This window comes from Sciurus carolinensis, chromosome 8 (assembly GCF_902686445.1).
Source record: "Sciurus carolinensis chromosome 8, mSciCar1.2, whole genome shotgun sequence".
Lineage (NCBI taxonomy): Eukaryota > Metazoa > Chordata > Mammalia > Rodentia > Sciuridae > Sciurus > Sciurus carolinensis.
In genome coordinates, this window is record NC_062220.1 from 123,087,072 (window position 1) to 123,108,276 (window position 21,205).

The window sequence follows — 21,205 nt, forward strand, 5'->3', positions numbered from 1 at the left end:
AGCATGACTCCCAACTAGACAGGACTCAGTCTCCATTTATCTTCAGAGGGATTCAAGGTGACCAGAGTCCTAGGTAAGGGAGAAAACTCTGACTCCCCTTCTAGGCTGGGAGCCTCAGGCCACCCTTAGGCATTTTAGACTAGGTACTAATTCAGGGTTGCTCTGTACTGCATCCTTCCAAGGAGTAGTTCCCCGTCCCATTTATGATATCAACTCCACACTGATTTTCCATTGAACACAGGTCTTTAACCCAACTGCATTTCTGTAGGTAATTTTTTAAAATATGCTTACCTTAATAAAAAGATATTTTTTACATGGTATACCTCATCCTTTCTGCCTCCAATCTCCAGAATTTTACCCAATAGCTTCACCCAAGGTATTACTCTTGTACATGTGCACCTCTCATCTTTAACCCAAGTTCAAACCCTGTGACTCAGGGCTGCCTGGTGCTGCCCTCCCATGTGAACCCAGGGAGGATTCTTATCTCTCCCTTTGTCCTCATTGGCACAGGGTCAGTAGTGGAGTCAGTACATGCTTAGACTATACTTTCAGGGATCATTTCTATAGTTCATGCTAAATGTCCCAGCATCACTTTCCACTGACCAGTTGAACCATTTTACAAAACTCTGGGCCTCTGGAAATGAATTTCCTCCCAGTTCTTCTGCACTGGTAAGTACAAGGGTCAGAAGTTCTGCCCGTCACTTTGAGCGTGTTTATCCCCCTACTCCAACTGTCCACATGCCTTTACCTGAATTCCAAATTCCCCAAAACTCAGTGGCAAAGCCAGACCTGAACTTATATGCAGCCTTTTATTATGGTAATTATCTATTCTGGTTTATGTGAATGGTCTTATATTTCACTAAAAGAATATTAATGGCTTTGATTATGAGGCGCAGCCCCAGATTCCAAAGAGGCATCACATAATGTATGACATATACAAAAAAGTCTGAATTCTAAAAGCATCTAGCCTTGAGGTTTCAGTTCAGGGGAACATCTCTATGTTGGTCAAAGTTCTGACCTGAAGGAGGTTCATGGTAAAAGGGGGTGAGCTTTGACCACAGGATATGGTAAAACAAGGACTGTGGAACAGAGATGCTGCTTATGTGACTTTTTCACTTACTGAGCGAAGAACTCTGTGCAGGGTGCTGGTTGATTCAGAGAGAGATAGGAGCCCTGGTAGCATCCACCCTCCACCCAGGGAGCCCACTAGTCAGCAGAGGGACCAAGAGGAACACAAGTAGCTGGGGAGCACAGGTGGGTTTTCTGGCTGTGAAAGGATATTGTCTGGTCTGTGTACAGCAGCAGGCTTTCTCCATTCAAGGGGACCTGAGCCTGGAGAGGTGGTAGCCACAAACCCCATAGTCCCTGATAGACAGAATGCTTCAGATGTGCCACCTAGGAACACTCTGGGAAAGTCCAGGCAAGAGCACCTGGAAATGTGAGAGCGACACATATGATGGAAGGCACTCAAGCTCTTGACCACTGAGGGTCTTCAGCCATTGAGGGTCTGGGACCTCAGCTTCCCCATTTATGAACGGGGCACAGGCCCTAGCCCTGCCTTCACAGTGCCTCTCCTTCCCCTGTAACTCTTCTCCCTCTGGTGGTTAGGCCTGCCTGGAGCACACTCAAAGCCTATGGGTCTGCAGGGCGAGGGGTGCAGAGCTGGGGTGAGGAAGTGCATGCGGAGGCTGCAGATTTGACTAGTCCACTCCCACACCTCACCTCAGTTTCATAAATAATCCCATTTCACAGCCCAGGAAAAGAGGACCCAAACAACTGCCCCTGGCATGTGCTTTGCAGCTTGCCCAAGGGTGTATGCTTCCTGAGCAGATCTGCACAGCATCCTGCAGGTTGCACCGAGGGAATGACCAGCAGTGACTCCCCCTACCAGTGCCTCCCAAGTCCATAGTAATAGGGTGAACCCGCTGACTTTAGCAAATAGGACCGAGTGTTCAGGGGTTGGCATTAGGCTGCCATGCAAAGCCCAGGACAGGCTTTATAGGAGGGCCACACGGATGGATCATCAGAAGCCCAGGCATGTCCCAGAGACAGCAGAGGGACAGCCCAGGCTGGGAAACAGAGGTAGCGGGGAATGAGAGGTAGGGGACTAGGGCAGTGGGAACAGCCGTGTTGGGCGGGGCAGCGCGGGACTCTCCTTGTTGCTGACTCCCACCACCCCACGCAGACGAAGCACTGCATTGGTGAGGCAAGGGCGTAGCCCTAAGGCCGCCGGCCGGGGGGCCAGAGAGGGGTGCCTCAGTCCCCGCCCCCACCAGCCGCGCTGGGTCGCGCGTGGGCGCGGCGGGCGCCGATTGGCTAGTGGAAGCGCGGGCGGGGCGGGCGGTGGCGGCGCGGAGGGGCGGGTCACCCCGCAGCCGGGCCTCGGCCTCCGCCGCTCGTCGCCGCGCCCCGCCCGCGCGCCCGCCGCCGCACGTCCCCCGCTGGCGGCCACCATGAGCACAGGCCTGCGGTACAAGAGCAAGCTGGCGACCCCAGGTGAGCCCGGCGCCCGCCCGCGTGCCCGCGCGCGCCTTTGTCCCTGACGCCTGCCCGCCTCTCACCGTGTCTCTCCGTCTCTTCCCCACCCGCCCGCCTGGACCCGCCCGGACCTGGACCCGACCCCGACCGCGACCCCGACCCGAACCTGGCAGAGGACAAACAGGTACATGCTCTCCGCCGCCGTTCCCCTTTTAGCAAGACCCGCCGGCTGTCACCTATTGTGGCACCGATGCCTCTGGCTCCCAGTCACGACCCCGCCCCCGCCGGCGTCGTATGTCCCTGTCGCGATAATCAATTGTCTGTTGGGGCAGCATTGCTGCGCCTGGAGCTGAGCAGGGAAGAAGTGGGCTCCTTGCCTGGTCCCCTGACCCTCACAGCAGGGGCCTGGTCCCCTCCTCAGGATGGGAGGATGGGATCACGGTATCTTCCCACTGGTCCAGCGCCAGCATCTCCTTGCTGACCTGGCCCGTAGGCCATGTGCAGGGGTCCTGGGTGAATCAATGGTCATGGAAGTCCACAGGCTGGGGGAGAGGCTGGGTCCACCAGCCAGTGCATAATCCCTGACCAGCACCATGGGAAGCCTCTGGCCACCCCACTTCACACCCCTACACTTTTATGCTCCTCTACCCCCACACAAATTCATATACTCTAGACTATAGCTCGGCCTCTTCCTAGACTGGGAGCCTCCAAGCCTGGTCTGAGTCATCCCAGGCACCAGAATAGGTCCTCAAACCCAGTGGGCATAGATAGGCTTGTGACCTTCTAAAGGGGCTGGCCTGATCCCAGTCCTCTGAGAATGCAGGATCCAACAGGAAGTTGACCTGGGCACCCCCTGTGAAAACCCAACCAAGCTGCAGGTTAAACCAAGCTTTGTGACCTGAGAGAGGGGTGGGGAATTGGTAACCAAGTGCGCTCGGTGCTCCCACTTGCCCTGCAGATGACCTTTTTGTCTTGAGCTCAGCCAGGTTTTGAGGAAAGAAGGGCCCAATTCCAGCACCACAGGGGCCATGGCAACTCCCATCAGAGATGGGGGTTCACACATGACACTCACGCAGAGCAGGAACCTGGAGTCCTAGCCCATGGTACAGCAGGCAGGGCAGGAACAGCTGGCATGTGGCATGAACTGGGAGTCACTGGCTGCCCAGTGCCAGTCTTCTGGCAGGGACATGCCCTGCCCAGGGACTGATGAGTCTCATTGGGAGGGACTCCCCAGGGAGCCTGGGTAGAGAGCTGCCTCCCCATCACAGCAGGTCAGACAAAGCCTGGGATGCAAAGATGTGCTACCAGGCTATTGTTCAAGGGAGAGGGAAAGAGGGGTTGATGCTGAGAGACCACCTGATCAGTTTCTTCCTGAACTGTGAGTGACCCAACCTTGGCCTGAAGGCACTCTGAGTCACCAGGCTTGGGCACCTGCTGCTCAGCACCAACCAGGTTTTCTTGCCTATTGCTGCCAGGGTGGGGACCTCCATCCTGCTAAGTTATAAGCCTATTCAGGCCTGTATCTGCCCATCCTTTGGTGGTAAGCTAGAAGCCAGCCTTATCCCATACCCTGCCCTAGGGTCAGAAAGAGAAGGCATCTCAAAGACACACAGAGGGAGCCACTGGATGGGGTCAGGGGTCAAATGTTTGGGATGCACCCCAGTGGGTCTGGGGGAAGCCAGAAACACACAATAGCTTAAGTGTGACCACTGTGGTTATAATTGAGTCTCAGCCTCTCCAGGCCTCCTTTTTACTCTACCAAGGGGGTCAGAGAAGCAGCTGATGGGGGGAACTGTCAGCCCTCTGTGCCCCCCTACCTTCTCTCAGGCAATGATGGGGCTCTGTTGACTCTGATGCTGCTTCCAGAACTGACTTGGGTGATTCTAAGAATGGAAATGCCTCGAGAGTCTCAGGCACCAGGAGGAGGTGGGTGCAGCTGTCATACAGCTCCGGAAGCCCTGAGGAATATTTGTTGTGCTTCAGTGACTGGAGAAAGGGGGTGGCAGGGTCCTTCCCTTGGGACTCCCCCACTGAACATACAGACTCTGACTGGGCCTAGCTGATTGATGTGGCAGCCTGGTCAGGAGCTAGGAGTGAGAATTTTGCCCTCCTGACATGGGCCTCTTGAAAGCCTGTGTTTTTCCGGTGGGGAAACTAGCAGTCTGAGACCAACAGGCTCTGTATCAGGGTATGGAGGGTTGCGACTCCCCCCCCACACACACACCAGCCAGAGGCCCAGGTCAGAGCTTTCTCTGTTACTGGACATGACCCGGTTCCAAGATGCCAACCTCTTTGTGTGTGTGCTGAGCTGAGGCCTATGTCTAAAGTGGACAACACTGGGATGGAGGTTGGATGGGACTCAGCCCAGAGGCTTCCTCCAGGACAGGACCACAGAGGGCTGGTGGCAGTGAGGAGGCTTTCTGGGAACCAGTACTGGGGGGTGAGCTGGGAGAGCTGGGGGCCTTGAGGCTGTCCCCCTACTCTGGGATGAAAGGCTCTTTGTTCCCAGCTGTGAATCCACCCTCCTCCCCAGGTACCAGGGCTCCAGCCCTACAGCAGGACCAGGGCCTGGACGGTGGGTGGGAAGCCTCTTTACTAGAAGGGAGGACCTGCCAGGAGGATGGGTTGGTACTGCTTGGGGGAGGGGGCCTTTCTAGTCCTACAGCAGCATGCTGACCAGGGACACACCCAATCATCCTGGAGCCTTGCAGGCTGCTTCCCCTAACCACCACTCGCATCCCCAGGATGGACTTGTACTGATTCTGATAGGATCTTGGAGGTGGAGGGTAAGGAAAGTTTTGGTGGCCCACAGAGAGTGCTTTTCTGACACAGCAGACTTATAAGATTCCTGGGGTGACCATACGGGGGTGAGGGCCTAGCTGACTGAAGCTCTCCAATCCTGCATTCGCCAAGTCCTATGGATCGGACCTGGTAGGCAAGCTCCGAGGGGAAGGGAGTGCCCACTGGACCAGTGGACCCCACTCTGTACCCCCACCTCGTCTCTGATTGCAGGGGTCATCTGGGGACTGTGATGGTGGTGTGCCTTGTGGGCGGCATTTTCCCGAGTTTGGCCAGATCTTCCAAGATTGAAGGGAAGGGGGTTGTCTGAATGTAATCTGGCTGCCTCCACCCTCTCGTGCCCTCCATCCACCTAAGTCTCTGCTGAGGTAGGGGGTGGGCAGGTTGAGTCTGAGCTTCGCGAGAGAGGTGGGTTCTGCCCTCTACGGGTTCTCCGCATAGGAAAAAATTTCCTAAGCACACACATAGCTCATGCGCGCACACCGGAGTAGATCAGCGCCAAGGAAGCAGGAGCGCTTGAAGCGATGTGTCGGTGGGTTGAGGGCTCGATGACACCATCGGGAGGTTTTTATACCTAGTCTGCCAAGAGAGCACGGGTGTTGGGGCTGGTTCTTGCACGGTTGCGCGTGGGTCCGGAGCGGCCCCTGACGCCCTCTGGCGGGTGTCTCGGGGGATAGGACGCGCGCTAGCCACAGGCACCCCTCCCACCTTTGATCGGCGTGCGGACCTGCCCCGGCCGGCGATCCCACTGTTCAGACGCCTGGACCAAGACCGCGGATGCCACGGTGGGGCTCCTTGTCCACGCGGCGCCTCTGCCCGCCCCTGCGCCTCTGCTGGGCCCTGCCCTCCGCAGCAGTTTCCCGGTGGCTCCGCCTGCGGCCCAATTTCCAGGCGACGGTTTCCCGGCGACGGCGGGCGGGGCGGTCTCCACCGCCCCCTGCAGCGAGCTCCCGCGAAGCCCCGCCTCTGGTTCGGGTGCGGGAACCAGGCCTGCCGAGGCTGCGACGCCGCCACAGCTCAGGGCAGGCCCGCAGAGGCAGGGGGATGGCTCGCAAGGCCTCTGGGGTCAGAGGCCCGGAGAATTGGAGACGTCCCCTCTCCAGGCCGCAGTTCCCGTGTCTGCAAAACGGGGACGAGAACAGGGCTTAAGGGCGGTAACACGCGTAAGTCCCTCGCGAAAACCCAGCGCGGGTGGGCCAGATCTGGTCTGGGGTCTGAAAGTGGCCGACAGGGTCTGGAGGGTCGCCACGATGGACTCACTGGCAGCGCCCCAGGACCGCCTGGTGGAGCAGCTGCTGTCACCTCGGACCCAGGCCCAGAGGCGTCTCAAGGTGTGTGTGTGTGTGTGTGTGTGTGTGTGTGTGTGTGTGTGTGTAGGGGATGGAATGTAGGTCAGTGTGTGCAAGCTTGCTTGACCAGGACTTGGGAGCTCCAGGACATGGTAGGGCCCAGCAAGACATGTGTCCTTGGTGGTGGGCACCAGGGACCCTTTGGTGGGGGAGGCTCCAGGCAATTGTCTATAAATAGCCTCTGCTCTGCTGCCGCTGCAGCCAGCCACCCCCAGTGCTGGATCTGAGCCAGATAGGCCTCCCACCCTCAGTACTCTGGGAAGGGGTGAGTGTTGAGGCCTGGGATTCTCCTGCTTGTGGAGGGCCTTGTGTGTCTGAGGGGTCTCAGTCCTGATACCTTCAGACCACAAAAGGAGACCAGAAAGACAGTTGCCAGTGCCTACTGAGGCCTGGCATTCCCCTATCTCCCCACAGTCTAGGATCCCTGAAAAGCCTCTTGCTGAGGCTGGGGCAGGAGTGCCTTCTCCTGCCACCCTCTCACCAAACTTCCCACCTCCAGACCTTTGTCCACAAACCCTCACCTCATTTTTGCCAGTGAAATGCCCCACCCTAGGTAGGGACTGTTGCCATATACTATCTCCTCATTCTGATCAGGGTAGGGAATAGGGCATTGGGCTGCTGCAGAGAAACACCAGAGTGCCACTGACCTGCCCCAACCCTGCCCCTAGGATATCGACAAGCAGTACGTGGGTTTCGCCACACTGCCCAACCAGGTGCACCGCAAGTCAGTAAAGAAGGGTTTCGACTTCACGCTCATGGTGGCTGGTGAGTGGGCCATGCTGCTGGGTGGAATGGCTGCGGCCTCTGGCCTGCCAGGTTCAATTGTGGGGGACCCAGACCTAACCCAATTCTTTCACTATACTTGTGGCCAGGTGAGTCAGGCCTTGGGAAGTCCACATTGGTCCACAGCCTCTTCCTGACTGACCTGTACAAGGATAGGAAGCTGCTCAGTGCTGAGGGTAAGTGGCCCACACACAGTCCTGACACTGATTCTCCAACCCCTATCCTGTAATCCCTCAAAGAGCAACCTTCCAGGTCCAGCCCTCCTCCCCTCCTCATGATGTGGGTCCCTATTCAGGGTTCAGAAGGAGTGGCCCAGATCGTAGTCGTAAAATGTGGCCAAGGTCAAAGCACTAGGATAGATGAGAAGAGTCCTGGCTGCTTGAGGTGGGGGATAAGGGTTGAAGTGGCCCCATCCTAACAATGCCTTCCTCCCCATCCCCCTGCAGAACGCATCAGTCAGACGGTAGAGATTCTGAAGCACACAGTGGACATTGAGGAGAAGGGGGTCAAGTTGAAACTAACCATTGTGGACACACCCGGCTTCGGGGATGCTGTCAATAACTCAGAGTGGTGAGGAAGGCCTGACAGGGGAATGGATCCCTGACCTAGCCAACCCCAGCTTCCCTGTGGCCAGTAAGCAGCCCTCACAGCTGACTTAATGCTCCCTCCATCCACAGCTGGAAACCCATCACTGATTATGTGGACCAGCAGTTTGAACAGTATTTCCGTGACGAGAGTGGCCTCAATCGCAAGAACATCCAAGACAACCGGGTGCACTGCTGCCTGTACTTCATCTCCCCGTTTGGGCATGGGTATGTGGTTGTCCTGGGACCAGGCTTAGGGCCCACCCCCCTACAGTGTATCCCTATGGCTGTACCTGTCATGGCATCACCACTACTTCTACCCCTTATCATGCACATCCCTGCCCCTGGCTGCTCTCTGCAGGCTGCGGCCAGTGGACGTGGGTTTCATGAAGGCTTTGCATGAGAAGGTGAACATCGTGCCCCTCATTGCCAAAGCTGACTGCCTGGTCCCCAGTGAAATCCGGAAGCTGAAGGAGCGGGTGAGCCTGCTGTGACAGAGGGGATTTAGCCAAAGACTGTGGGGCTGAGAATACTGGGGAAACTGGCCAGCCCCATTTCTTGACAGCTTTCGCTCTTTCACTGCAGATCCGGGAAGAGATTGACAAATTTGGGATTCATGTATACCAGTTTCCAGAATGTGATTCAGATGAAGATGAAGACTTCAAGCAACAGGACCGGGAACTGAAGGTGAATATGCAGTGGGGAGGGGATGGAGGTGACCAGGAATAGAGAACTGGAGGCCTCACAGGACTTGGCTTGACATCCAAGTCCAACCTGATGAGGGCAGGAATCATTTGTCCTGGAGATAGAGGACCTGTACCCTCATTGCTATGTGGCTGATGGTGGATCATTTTGGCCTCACCTAAGTGCCAGTGAGTCATGGGACACTTGCCCAGATCACCATGACCTTCCCATGGGTCAACAGCTGAAGGGCCCAACCCAGTGGCTACAGGATTATGGTGTCCCCTGACTCCCAGAATTCTAACTTCCAGAGAGTGGTGGCTTTGGGTGCCCCAGTTACAGTGATAATTAAGACCCACCTAGGCCAAGAGCAGAGGTCCACTGGGTCAACAGAGCATGAACAGGTACATCATACCACAAGGTATGGGCTCAGCCTGGGGGGTGAGAAAGGAAAGGAAGCTAGATGTGGAAGGAATCGGGAAGGGAGAGTTTGGTTGGGCACAACCTGGCAGAGGCCCTAAGGGTATACACTGCACAAACCATGGCTGCAGTGGGCAACAAAGAGGTCAAAAGAACAATATCAGGATGTGTTTGGGGGGGGAGTAGATAATGGTGTTGCTGGAAGGGCATGTTGCTGGGTGCTGAGCCCCCATGCCCCCTCCAACCACTAAGCCTGCACTCACACGGACTGGGCGTGAGCCCTTGCTCCCCTCCCCCAGGAGAGTGCTCCCTTCGCTGTTATTGGCAGCAACACAGTGGTGGAAGCCAAGGGGCAGCGGGTCCGGGGGCGACTGTACCCCTGGGGAATCGTGGAGGGTGAGTTGATGCATGGGGCACCATGTACTGGGTGGGAAGGCTCCTGGGGCAGCTACCCACCCACAGCCCACTTCTGCCCCATAGTGGAGAATCAGGCACACTGCGACTTCGTAAAGCTGCGCAACATGCTCATCCGCACTCACATGCACGACCTCAAGGACGTGACTTGTGACGTGCACTACGAAAACTACCGTGCACACTGCATCCAGCAGATGACCAGGTGAGCCACCCACACACACACTGGAACCTGACCTCACACCTTCTGGCCCTGACCACGTCTTTGTAACTTGGGGCTGGTTGGCAGTGCCCAACCAGAACTCAATATTGTCCCAACCCCCAAATCGAACCCACAGTGCTTGCTCTCCCCAGAATCAGCTGAGGGGCTTTGTATCCCAACCCACCACACTGTGCCTCCCAACAGCCCTTTCCTTCCCATTATTCCCCCCACCACAGCAAACTGACCCAAGACAGCCGCATGGAGAGCCCCATCCCCATCCTACCACTGCCCACCCCGGATGCTGAGACTGAGAAACTCATCAGGATGAAGGATGAGGAGGTTGGTGGGTGTCAGGGGTGGAGCCAGGATGGGGTGTGACCATCAGAAGGGGTGGGGGCAGGGTCTGGCCTCTCCCCCTACCTTTCTCACCTGCCCTCCCTTGGTTCTCTGTATCCCTCAGTTAAGGCGCATGCAGGAGATGCTGCAGAAGATGAAGCAGCAAATGCAGGACCAGTGATCCCCGCCCCAGCTCCACGTTGCCACGGATAGACCACCTGTCACCGGGCTGGCCCCTCTTACCCCTAGACCCCAGACTGGCCTGGATTCCATCCTGGATTCACCTGGATCTCAGTCGGGCCTGGACCCAACCCTAAACCCAAAGTGGCCCTGACCGGACTTTTCCCGACCCAGAGACAAGGAGCCACAACCCCATATGACCCTAATTTATTCTCAGCATCAACCCCTCCCAGGTCATTTGTATCTGTTTCTAAGGGACCTGAACAATAGCCCTGTCCCAACCAGCCCCCTCTGGCTTTGGGGGAATGGGAGCTAAGTTGAGTACAACTTCTGAGATCACCCCCATCTCCAAGAAAGTCACAGCAACCAGATTCCAGGCCCTGCTCAATCATGCACATAAACCAAGGCATGCACATAAACTAAGGAAGGCAGAGGAAAGAAATGGATCTCCAGGCTTCTGGGCCTGCTCCCTCAATCCAATGCTTTAGAGCACACTTGGGAGTCCTCTGTGCCCATGGGCCACCCAGCCTATGCTGACACCCTATTTTGTGTGGAGAGGGGCTTCCCTTACCTCCTCACCCACCGAAGTAGGCAGAGTTGGGTGTCTGAAGCAATTAGGAAGCGGCTAGACCAGAAGGCTGCTTGTGGGGAGAAAGCAGGCAGAGGAGGGTGGAAGGGGACCTGTGGCAGCCCATGCCCCTTCCCCACACCCAGGGCTGACCCAGAGGGCTCCAGGGGCAGTCGGCGGTGGCTCATTCCCTAACAACCCCTAATACCTGAACACTTCAACTGTCTGTTGGGATCCCCAGCCCTTGGCCTCCTCCATTTCTCCACCCGCATGATTCTTCCCCCAACACCTCATGATCTGTTTTGTTCAGTTGTGAATGCTGTGTCCTGTCCTGGTGACAGGAGAACAATGTTGGTGAACGTTGCAGAGGGTGTCCTAGTGTTGCGTGTGCCCCTGGGAGCGGGTGGGAGCGGAAACGCAGACGGTCAGCGGGCCTTGGTGATAGAGCCCTATCTGCTGCTGCAACGCCAGCACAAGCTGCCTCAGGGTTATTTCTGTCCAGGCGGCAGCACTGTGGTCTGTGCCGCAAGCGTGAGGAGGTGTCTAGCAGGAGTGGGCTGGCTCTGGCCAACGCCTCCTGCTCCAGAGCAAGCCGGGCCACCATCCTCTCGCCATGGACTCCCGTGAGTCTGGGGTCGAGTCTGCAGTTTCTTGGGAGACCCAGTTTGGGGGACGTTCCGTTCGTTTAGAGAACAGTAGGGAGAGGGCTGGATCCGACTTTACAGAGGAATTATATTCAGTGCCTAGGGAAGTCGGGGTGGAGAGGTTTGCTGCTGAGACCATGGGCCTCAGGAGTTGAATGGAGCGGGACCCAGCGATCCTGATGCTCAGGGACGCCACCTATATGTCCCATCAGTAGCTCAGCTCACCGCAGCCTTCTCTTACAGGAACACGCGGGGCGCTGAGCTTACTGCTCCTACTGTTGGCGCCGCTGAGCCTCCCAGCCACGGGTTGCCCCGCGCCATGTAGCTGCGCAGGGACACTCGTGGACTGCGGGCGACGCGGGCTGACGTGGGCCTCACTGCCCGCCGCCTTCCCGCCTGACACCACGGAACTGGTGCTGACGGGCAACAACCTGACGGCACTGCCACCGGGGCTACTGGATGCGCTGCCAGCGCTGCGCGCGGCGTACCTAAGCGCCAACCCCTGGCGCTGCGACTGTAACCTCGTGCCGCTGCGCGCCTGGTTGGCTGGTCGCCCGGAGCGCGCGCCCTACCGCGACCTGCGCTGCTCCTCGCCCGCTGCACTGCGCGGCCGCCTTCTACCCTACCTGACTGAGAACGAGCTGCGGGCCGCCTGCGTGCGGGGTCGGCTCTGTTGGGGTGCGCTGGCGGCTCAGCTCTCGCTACTTGTCCTCGGGCTGCTACACGCGCTGCTGCTGGCGCTGCTACTGTGCCGCCTGCGGAGGCTACGAGCCCGAGCCCGCGCCCGTTCAGCGCACGGGTTATCGCTAACTACCCCACTGGTAACCGAACCCGCTGGAGCTGGTACGTCCTGAGAGAAGCGGACCAACGCCCAGCAACGCAGGTCTGCAAACTGGACAGGACGCTGTGCAAGGATCCCTCTCCCTAACTGGGATCCGCCTCGTCCTTCTCCCCTGCCCGATCTCCCAAACCTACGGGCAGGTAAGCCCAGTTCTATGTGGGTTGGAAATGTTGCCCACACCAAGTAAGGAGACCCTGCGCCTTCCACGCTTAGGAAGATGAAGGGGCCTCTCTGCAGTTCAAACACTGTGGAGTCTTCCCAAACTCCATGCTGAATAAACATTTTTCCTGATCTGACTGGTCTCTGTACCACACGACCTGGAATTCCCCTCGCCAGATCCCAGAAAAGACTCCAGGAAGATGGTCCAAGGGGACACAATCATATTTGCATGCACAAGCCAAACTGGCCTGGCACTTACAGGAGTCTGTGGGTAGATGTGAAGGTTCTGTGAACAGTGAGGTCACTCAGAGGACGCTCAGAGGAAACGGTTCTCTTGAGCTGTGAGGGGCCAAGAGGATGTTCTGAGGATTCCAAGAACAGCTCAGGAGTTGTGTCCCCTATGAGTGACCTTGCTGTATGGACAGCTTTCAAAGCAGTAAGGATGGACTGAGGTTGGGGTGACTGCATGGTGAGAATAGTCAGGTGGGGTCAGTGAATCAGCCTCTGGAAGGTATGCAGGGCAGGATGAGAGGTGGAGTCACATGGAAGTTCCTGTGTGAGTGATGCCAGGGTCTCTGGCATCTTGTATCCTGGAGTGATCCAGGCCTTCCCACAGACCCTGGCCCCTGCAGGTGCCCCCAAATATTCTTCTTCCCATACCATTTCCCCATGCCACAGCAGCAGCCCCAGACTCTGGTCTTTCTGTTGAGGCCCAAAGCCCACTTCTGCCTGAAAGCTCTGTCCCTACTAACCACCTCACAGTCACTGCCTTCCCAGGCTCCCAGGTTGCTCCATACTGACCCTACCTCCAAACTAGGCCTCTACATGTGCCCTTCCTTCTGCCTGGCATACAATGCCCTTCACATTGCTGCTTTTGCTCACCTTCTGCCTCTCCAGCAAGTGCCCACCTCACTGCCACTTTCCTCAGGAAGGCCTTTTTGATTGCCCAGACTAGCAAGGGACCATCCGCTCCTGCCATTAAAACTGAGCAAACAGTCCTCTAATTCCTCTTTTGAGTGCTCCAGTATAGTACAAGACTGCTAACAAGGGGCACAGGGTGCGCAAATGAGGGGTGACACCTTTCTCACTTTTGAGTCAGCCTGGAAGTGCCTGGGACACGTGCCTCTCCTACCCTCAGTTTGACTCCCACCCTGCTGGCCCTGTGAACAATGAAGACTGTTCTCTGAGGACCCCAAACAGGATTCAGGTCTAGGTACAGGAAGTCTCCTCATCTCTGGGTATAGGAAGCCCCTTCTGACTGCCATTGACCAGTATGGGAGGTTGTTGTTGACATGGCCTTTGTCCTGGCCTTTGTGGTACAAGATGGATGGCCTTCCAATAGGCTGATGCTATCTTCAGGCTGCCGGTTAGACATGAGGCAACAGCCACCCCCTCCCTTTTGGGCAGGTGCAGGGCATCCGGCCCATTGTGGGCTGCAGCTGACTGTTCGGTTGTCTATCCGGCCTTATCACCACATCAAGGACAATGACCCCCTTTGTACAAGGAACTGCCCAACTTACCCTGCAAGGGTGTCCTGGCACTCCCAGAATCCCAGGTAAGAGACAGGCAGTTCTCTAAACTCAGTCTGAAAATGATGCAGGGAGGCGGTATCCCCTCTGCTATCCAGGGGAGAAAACCAAATCCCAGAGAAGAGTTCCTTACTAGGCCCCAGAGCTTTCTCTGTCATTGCCATGGGAGCAGAGCTGAGAAAGGTCCCTAGGACCCCCATTCTCCTCCTCACTGAGGCCTCCAAGGGGCAAATTCAGAGTCTAGGAGAAAATGGTCTAGGGGGCCTGAGTGACCTTCAATCTAAAAGAAGCTGTGGGAAGGAGCCCAGGCCCACTCCTCGCAAGGCTTGAGCACTCAAGGGTCGGTTTTTTGCTCAAGGGGTGGGCTTAAGGTACCTGAGGAGTAGGAGATGCAGAGCAAGGGGGCTCCACTAATATGGGAATCAGAATGAATCAGTGTGGTCAGACATAATGAAAAAGTCCTGCTTGCTGGTCAGCGGAGCAGCTGAGCTCCATGGTACCAGGATCCCTGTTCTTGCTGCTGACTACAGGGGATGCTGGTCTGACCAGACTGGCTGACCTTCTCCAGGGACCTAGGAATCTCCAATCCCAACTCCTGACCCTAAGCTGACCCTCCACATGCTGACCTGGGGCCTCAGCCTCCAAATAGTATGGGGAAGAGGATGGTCCCAGCTCAGCGCTCCTGAATGGCCCAGCAAGGGGAGGGGAAATGCACACCCCCTGCTCTTAGTATTGTCCTCCACTTCATAGAAAGCACACCTGCCCCAGGGACTCTTCTCCACTGACTAGCTGGCCTCCTCTGTGGCCTCAGGCTCCTCCCAGACCAGCACAAGACAGAGGACCCTTCTGGAGGCCCTGTCCAACCCCCAACACATCCAGACCAGGATGGCTGATTCAGGGCCCTTTGACCTTTATCCCAGGAGGTAAGAGGTGACAGTGTCACACTGCCCAACCAGACTGACTGGACTCCCAAGACTTCAAACTTAGATGGAGGCCTAGTCCCAAGTATTCCCATGTTTTCCACACCTTTGCCAGCCAGTCCTTCTGCCCAGCATGCCCTCCCTCTTGTGATTGCTGTTTGGATTCAAGGCCCCCCTCAAGCACATCCTCACAGGGAGCCTCCCAGCCTTGCCTGGTCTGATGCATGGCACAGTACTTTGGGTCCAGGCCTGTTTCCCCAAGGCCCACCAGGAGCTCCAGCCACAAGCTCCAAGTCCTGGGCACAGTCCGACAGCAAGTGACTGATCTAAGAGGTAGATAGATCCATCCCCAGCAAGGCCAGACAGCAGTCCCACTGTAGACACATCGGTGTCCTGCCGCTGAGAGCCTCTATCTCCTCATTTGTGAAATGGGTGGACGCTGTCTGAGCTGTGACGCTCCCTGTCCAGTGACCAATCCGGTCCTTCTCTCCGGGGCCGCGAACCAGGCATGGCACCAGAGGGCGCTCGCGGTCCGCAGAAAACACCTGCAAAGGGGCACGCGCAGGCAGAGGTGGGAGCTAGGGGTGCAGACAGCCAGAGTCTGCGGAAAAACAGAGGCCAGGAGAGGAGGGGTAAATGTCCAGGCTGCGGGGGACGGCACTAAGAGGGCCGAACAGGTCTCCGCCTCCGGGGAACTGCGAGGCGGGCGCTGTGGGACCGCTGACAGACAGGGAAGGAGTGAGCGCGACTCTCCCCTTCTCTCCCAGGCGTACTGACAGCCCATCAACCGCAAAGATAAGGGACCTCTTCCGCCGGGAGTAGAGGTAGGGGGTCAGCCCAGGTGCGCACTCACCCCTCTTGCTGGTGTTTGCTCCGCAAACACTTATTGGGCCCCTGCTGTGTACACCGTGGAGGGGACAGGGCGGGCAACTGTGAGGGCTGGACTCCGAAGCTTCTAACCAGCATGCCTGGTCAGGGCAAATATTCAAGAAAAAAGGCACCGCCACCCTTAGGACGACGACGGTATTAGGGTTCTTGCTGGACCTCCTCCAATGTGGAGAAGAGTTGGAGCTGGGCTAACTTGCTGGGGCCCCCGCATAGAGGAGGTCCTGGGAAGTTCTGGGGGGCCCAAGCCCAGGCCACGTGGGGGAGGAGGACCGCACCCGCCGCCCAGACAGAGCAACAACATTGGGGTGGGTGGCAGGGCCCTGGGGGCCCATAGCTCACCGCACCGTCTGCGCCCACCCCCAGCGTTTCCGATGGAAGACAGGCGGCTAGTGATAAATCACCAGCTCCCACTCCCTCCCACCCGGGGGAGACCGGTGGCGAAGAGGGGCTGCAGGGGCTGCGTGTGACAGAGTCAGGGCCTGAGACAGGCAGGGACCGGAGAGAAGCCCAGAGAGGGAGATACATGACAGAGAAACAGAGGCAACTGACACCAGCCAGGTTCTTACTGGGTTGTCTGGCCTCCCTGACACCCCACCCCCAGGTGTCCCCTTCACAAAACCCATCTGGAGACCAGCTGAGAGCCACCTCCAACCTTGGCTGACCCCAACAGGGAGGTGGAGGAGGGAGGGAGCCAGGCCTTTGCAGCCATAATTCCAGCTCCCCTGGGAGGACCATAAATCAGCAGGGGGGCACTCTGGAAGCACAACCCCCACCCCAGGAAGAGTGAGGGTCTTCAGGGTCACTGATCCTGGTGGCTAAGCCTGGCCTTGACTGTGTCCCTTCCTCTTTAAACAGCTTTTGGGGGATCCCCCAGGTCCCCCCCATCTCTCTCTCTCTCTCTCTCTTTTTTTTTTTTTTTTTTTTTTTTTTAACCAGCACAGGCAAATTAGCCTAGAGCTGTCTAAACCAAGTTCTGTCTACACTGGATGCACACATTCACTGCCTTCTACTCTCTCAGCAGACAGGAAATGTCTGCAGGGGAGTGATGTGTCCTCATTAGGAGAACCCTTGGGGGCTGACCTGTCACTGGTCCCACAGGAACTGGGGGTCAACAGGTCCTTTCCAGTGAGGTCTCCTCCCCACCCGCTGGGTCTACTCTGCCCCAGGAGAAATGTCATCTGTGCCTCCTTCCATCCTCTCCCACCAGGGTGCTGAGGGCCCTCCAGACAAAGAGTGGTGAGAACTGAGCCAGGTGGGCCCCAGGTGTGAGTGTGTGTGCACGCACACACATGCCCTCACAAAACAGGTGTGACATCAGTATTAGTGGGAGAGTGGGAGAGGATTGAGGCAACCAGTGGGAGTTGTGGGATATGTCAACACCCCTACTGCCCAGACCCCCAATTTCAGGAGCCAGCCCCAGCAGTCTCTCCCTCTACAGGAATCTGTCCTGCAGGTTGCCCCTCATGGTATATATGGCTGCGTTAAGACCATTTGTACACAAGGAAACAAACGTCCACTGTGGAGTCTCAAGAAACGATGGAATCGGACAGAGTAGGGGGATGGTCCTTATTTAGAAAGACCTTTGGAGCTCTTGGAATTATGTGCCTGAAAGAGGCACTGAGTGTGCTATGGGATGGTCTGATCCTGGTCACAGGACAGTTCCCTTGACCCTCAAAACAAAGCTTCAAATTGAGCACTAAAGATATCTCTGGGGAGTGTACAGTGAAGGCAGAGGGCTGGGAGTCCATGTGCCTTAGCCCCAAACCCCTACCCAGGAGAGGTGCCCCTCCCTCTACCCTTCCTAATATGTCCAGCTCCCTCCTCCTTCCACTGAGATTGTCCCTGTTACACTATGATGTCCCTGAGGGACTCACCTAGCTGGGTTTGTTTAAGCATGTCAGACAAATCAAGAGGCCCTGGGCCTGCCGGATCCATTATGACCAAGGGAGGGGTGCAGGAACAGCTTCTGCAGGCACCAGCCTGCCCTGACTACCCCCAAGGAGTGGCTTTGTCTCTATCTGGGTTGCCCAGGACCCTGGGGCCAATCCTACAGGGCCACTACACCCCCAGTGGGTTAAAGAACCCTCAGAGGGGCTGGAAGGGAATCCTTCCAGTTTTGCCTGTTCGACCCTGGGACATGTGGGCAGACTGGGGTAGAAGGCCTCCTTGGTGGCTGTTGATTTTGCCTGGGCAGTGTGGGTAGATCTGGTAGGCTCAGCTCTGAGAAGAAGGTCACTTCCTGGGACTAGGAGGTCCACTGAGATGGGGGGGGGGGGAATCCCCAGGCAGTGTTTGTCTTTAGTGCATCCCAACACCTCTGTTTGGGGCTGTTCAGGGGCAACTGTGCCCCTGGGCCTCTGGGGGGCTCCAAAAGGAGGGATCACTTCAAGGAGGTGCTTGTGGGCAGGCCAAGGGTAGAGTGCTGCTCGAGTGTCTGTGGAAATCTATTTTGATGTGATTTGTATTGGGGGGAGGTTGCTTTTCTCTATGCTTTGTTTGTTTAAAGATGCTCTTGAAGAATTCCAGCCAGTCTTTGCAGATGCCGAGAAAGAGACTTCTGTCTGAATAGAGCTGGGGAGGTTGAGAGCCCTGACAGCTGCCTGTCCCAGCATGCCTGCCTGTGCCCCTGTTGCCCACTAAGGGTGCTCTCGCATGTGGACTGCATGAACTTCTTGCAGGAGTGTGGCCTGAGGGGCAAGGTCCAGAAAGCACCAGGAATGCAGGCAGGGATACAGCCACCCTGAGAAGGTAGGGAGCCTAGGAAACCATAGACTTTATGGGAGAAGTGGAGACAGACCTGTTTGTAGGAGTCCAGGGTCTCTCCTGGCACTAAATACTTCACTGGGCACCCCCTGCTCTGGTGGTCCCTGCTCTAGGATCCCCAGTAGGTGGTCCCTATTTTGTGTTTCTCTCCTCTGCATGTCCCTGGTCTGTGGGTCCCTAGTGTTGGTGTCTCTGGCCTAAGGGTTCCCTGCTGAAAAGGTCTCTCCTCTACAGGAGCCTGCTCTGTGTTCCCTAGACTGGGGGTCAGTGATCCTCATCTCCCCTTATTCAGAGTACCATGATTGTGCTATGGTCTTTGAGACATCAGCCAGTACCTTCATGTTGGGCTGGGGATCTACTGCTATCTGAATCATCCCAGAGGACCCCACACCTAAACCTCTTCTGGTAAAACCAAGAAGCAGACTAGCTAGAGCACAGGGAATATTTCCCAGATCCCCAGTGGAAGAGTGTTGACCACTAAGGCTCACCAGAAGACCCTCAGCCTCCACTCACTGACCTCCTGGTCCTTTCCAGACTTCAGTGCTGCAGTTGTGTCCTCCCCAAATTCTCCCTGAATCTTCCCTGAGTTCTCTTTCTTAGTACCTGAGTGTTCCCTGATGCTTCTTAAAGTCCTGCCACAGTTCTCTCTAAACTCTCAGGCATGGACTGCTATATCTGGATTGGTTCCAGCATCAAGCTGGCATTTTTTGTTTGTTTTCATTTTGTTTTGTTTTGGCAGTCTAGGGATTGAACCCAGGGGTGCTCTATCACTTTTTTTTTTTTTAAATTTTGAGATAGGATCTCCCTTAAATTGAAGAGTCTGGCCTCAAACTTGCAATATTCCTGCCTCAGCCTCCAGAGTGACTGGGATAACAGGCAGGCACCACTGTGCCCCTTGTCCTGGTGGGCAAGATAGGCAGGGGACCTGGTAGACTTTGTTTGTGTGGCTGTCTTGGGCCTCTGGGATGGTGCTAATCAAGTCTCAAAGCAGGTGAGACCACAAACAAGCTGAGGAGTCACCTGCCCCTTGTTCCTATATATTCCCTTCTACTGACACTCTCCCACACCCACCCTGGGCATACTGGTCTCCATATCTGCCTTTGACTCCTCATGCAGTGTCCCTGGGTATCTTTCTCCACCACTCTCCATGTGGGCTGCCTGGGGTGTGTGGAGACCCTACACACACATGCACATGCACACATGGTACCTGGAGAAGTCTCTCTTCCCTGTCTTCCCTTCCCTTGAATGGATCACACCTCCAGGGTGGTTCAGTCGCATGGCTAGACACACATGATCTGGGTGGCAAACCTCTTGAGTTTCCCCAAGCATGCTGGACCACTGAGTATATGCATATGTGTAGTAAGCACGGCACTGTGTGCAAGTAAGTATGTGGGTATATCAGAGATGTCCACATCCCTGAGTGTCTGTGTTCCCACACTCCCATAAGCATGTGTCTGTGACCCTGCACCCCAATAAGCATGTGTATCAGTGTCCTCAACTCCACCCTGTGAGTGTCTGTATGCTCACACCCCATGAGTATGCCTGTGTCCTCACACCTCCTGCTTTCGCGTGTTCCACTGCCCCTCCCCTGTCTTTGCCCCCGCCCCTGCCTTTGCCCCCGCCCCTGCTGCACACCCCTCTGGCAGCAGCCCGTCCCTGCCCGCTGCACCATGTGTACACAGAGTTTTGTTTTCTCTGCCTTGAGGGCCAGGGGTGTGCTCATAAATCGTGTAGTCGATGACACATTTATCCCGCGGGCGGCTGGCGGTGTGAATTTATGGCTGCACCTCCCTCCCGGCTGAGGCAGGACAGAGGCTGGGACACCTTGAAGGCAAGCACCTTCAGGTCACTCCACTGGGATGTTGTGGGACCACAGGAGCAGGGATTGGACCAGGAGGGGTTCAGGAATAAACCCGAGGTTCGAAAACTTTGCTTAGAAACTGTAATTGTGGGGGTGCTGAGGGCTAGTGGGAGATCTTCTGATCTCCAGGCCAGCTCTGCCTGGACCGGACTAAGGGCTCAGGGTCTGCCCACCTGCCTAAAGCCGGGAGACCAAAAACCTGCTCTGATGTTGACCAGTCCATCTGCCCTTCCCACTGTGCTCCTTAGTCTTACCATCTATGAGATGGGGGAGCAGCTTCAATACACCTGGAAGATTAGGCACGGAGGACTGCTTTCCTCAGGTGCTGAGTCCTTCCACCCAGGCCCACTGGTCCTGCTGGGAATATCAAGATTTTGGCAGGAATGGGAACTGTGGGAAAGGGGGGGTCCCCTGAGGGTTGCTGGGGCTGTACACAGGAGGAAGAACAATGGTGGTATAGTCAAGACATGGAAGTCTCCCTTAACTGCCCTATTCTTCTTTATAGATACAGGGAAATCAAGGCCCAGAGATGGGCAGAAACCCAAAAAGCTACACAGGCCAGAAGTATAGGGCCTGGAGACCAAGGATTCCTGTTCCCTGGAATGTAGTATGGGGGTCCTAGGTTTGGCTCCCCTCATTGGATGGCCTCCTTTTCCCTGTAAAGTCTGGGGACAGGGCAGCTGCCAAGGGTTCGAGAGTTGAATAGGGAGATGATGGAACAAGTCGGGTCCTGTCGGGGCCACAGCTGGAGGGAGGGGGCCTGGCTACCTCCCCTCGTCTGTCTATCTATGTGCAGGGTCGAGTCTCTA

The 21,205-nt window shown here is 56.4% G+C and overlaps 2 protein-coding genes across 6 annotated transcripts; both read left to right on the plus strand.

Annotated features, from left to right (window-relative positions):
- Positions 1-2,340: 2,340 nt before the first annotated feature.
- Positions 2,341-11,154, plus strand: Septin5 (septin 5). 5 transcript variants are annotated; one of them, XM_047561382.1, is made up of 12 exons: positions 2,341-2,496; positions 2,652-2,662; positions 7,295-7,391; positions 7,499-7,585; positions 7,856-7,979; positions 8,087-8,221; positions 8,355-8,472; positions 8,579-8,680; positions 9,394-9,490; positions 9,575-9,710; positions 9,944-10,050; positions 10,168-11,154. In XM_047561382.1, the coding sequence occupies exons 1-12, from the start codon at positions 2,454-2,456 to the stop codon at positions 10,254-10,256; spliced, it is 1,146 nt and encodes a 381-aa protein (XP_047417338.1). In that variant the 5' UTR covers positions 2,341-2,453; the 3' UTR covers positions 10,257-11,154. The 5 variants fall into 5 exon arrangements, 4 of the variants coding, with proteins under 4 accessions (XP_047417338.1, XP_047417341.1, XP_047417337.1 ...); XM_047561385.1 differs by having other exon boundaries at positions 2,344-2,496; positions 9,944-10,046; XM_047561381.1 differs by lacking the exons at positions 2,341-2,496; positions 2,652-2,662 and adding an exon at positions 6,451-6,608.
- Positions 11,155-11,271: 117 nt separating this feature from the next.
- Positions 11,272-12,546, plus strand: Gp1bb (glycoprotein Ib platelet subunit beta). Its single transcript, XM_047561386.1, has 2 exons — positions 11,272-11,414; positions 11,679-12,546. The coding sequence occupies exons 1-2, from the start codon at positions 11,405-11,407 to the stop codon at positions 12,287-12,289; spliced, it is 621 nt and encodes a 206-aa protein (XP_047417342.1). The 5' UTR covers positions 11,272-11,404; the 3' UTR covers positions 12,290-12,546.
- The last annotated feature ends 8,659 nt before the right edge of the window (positions 12,547-21,205 follow it).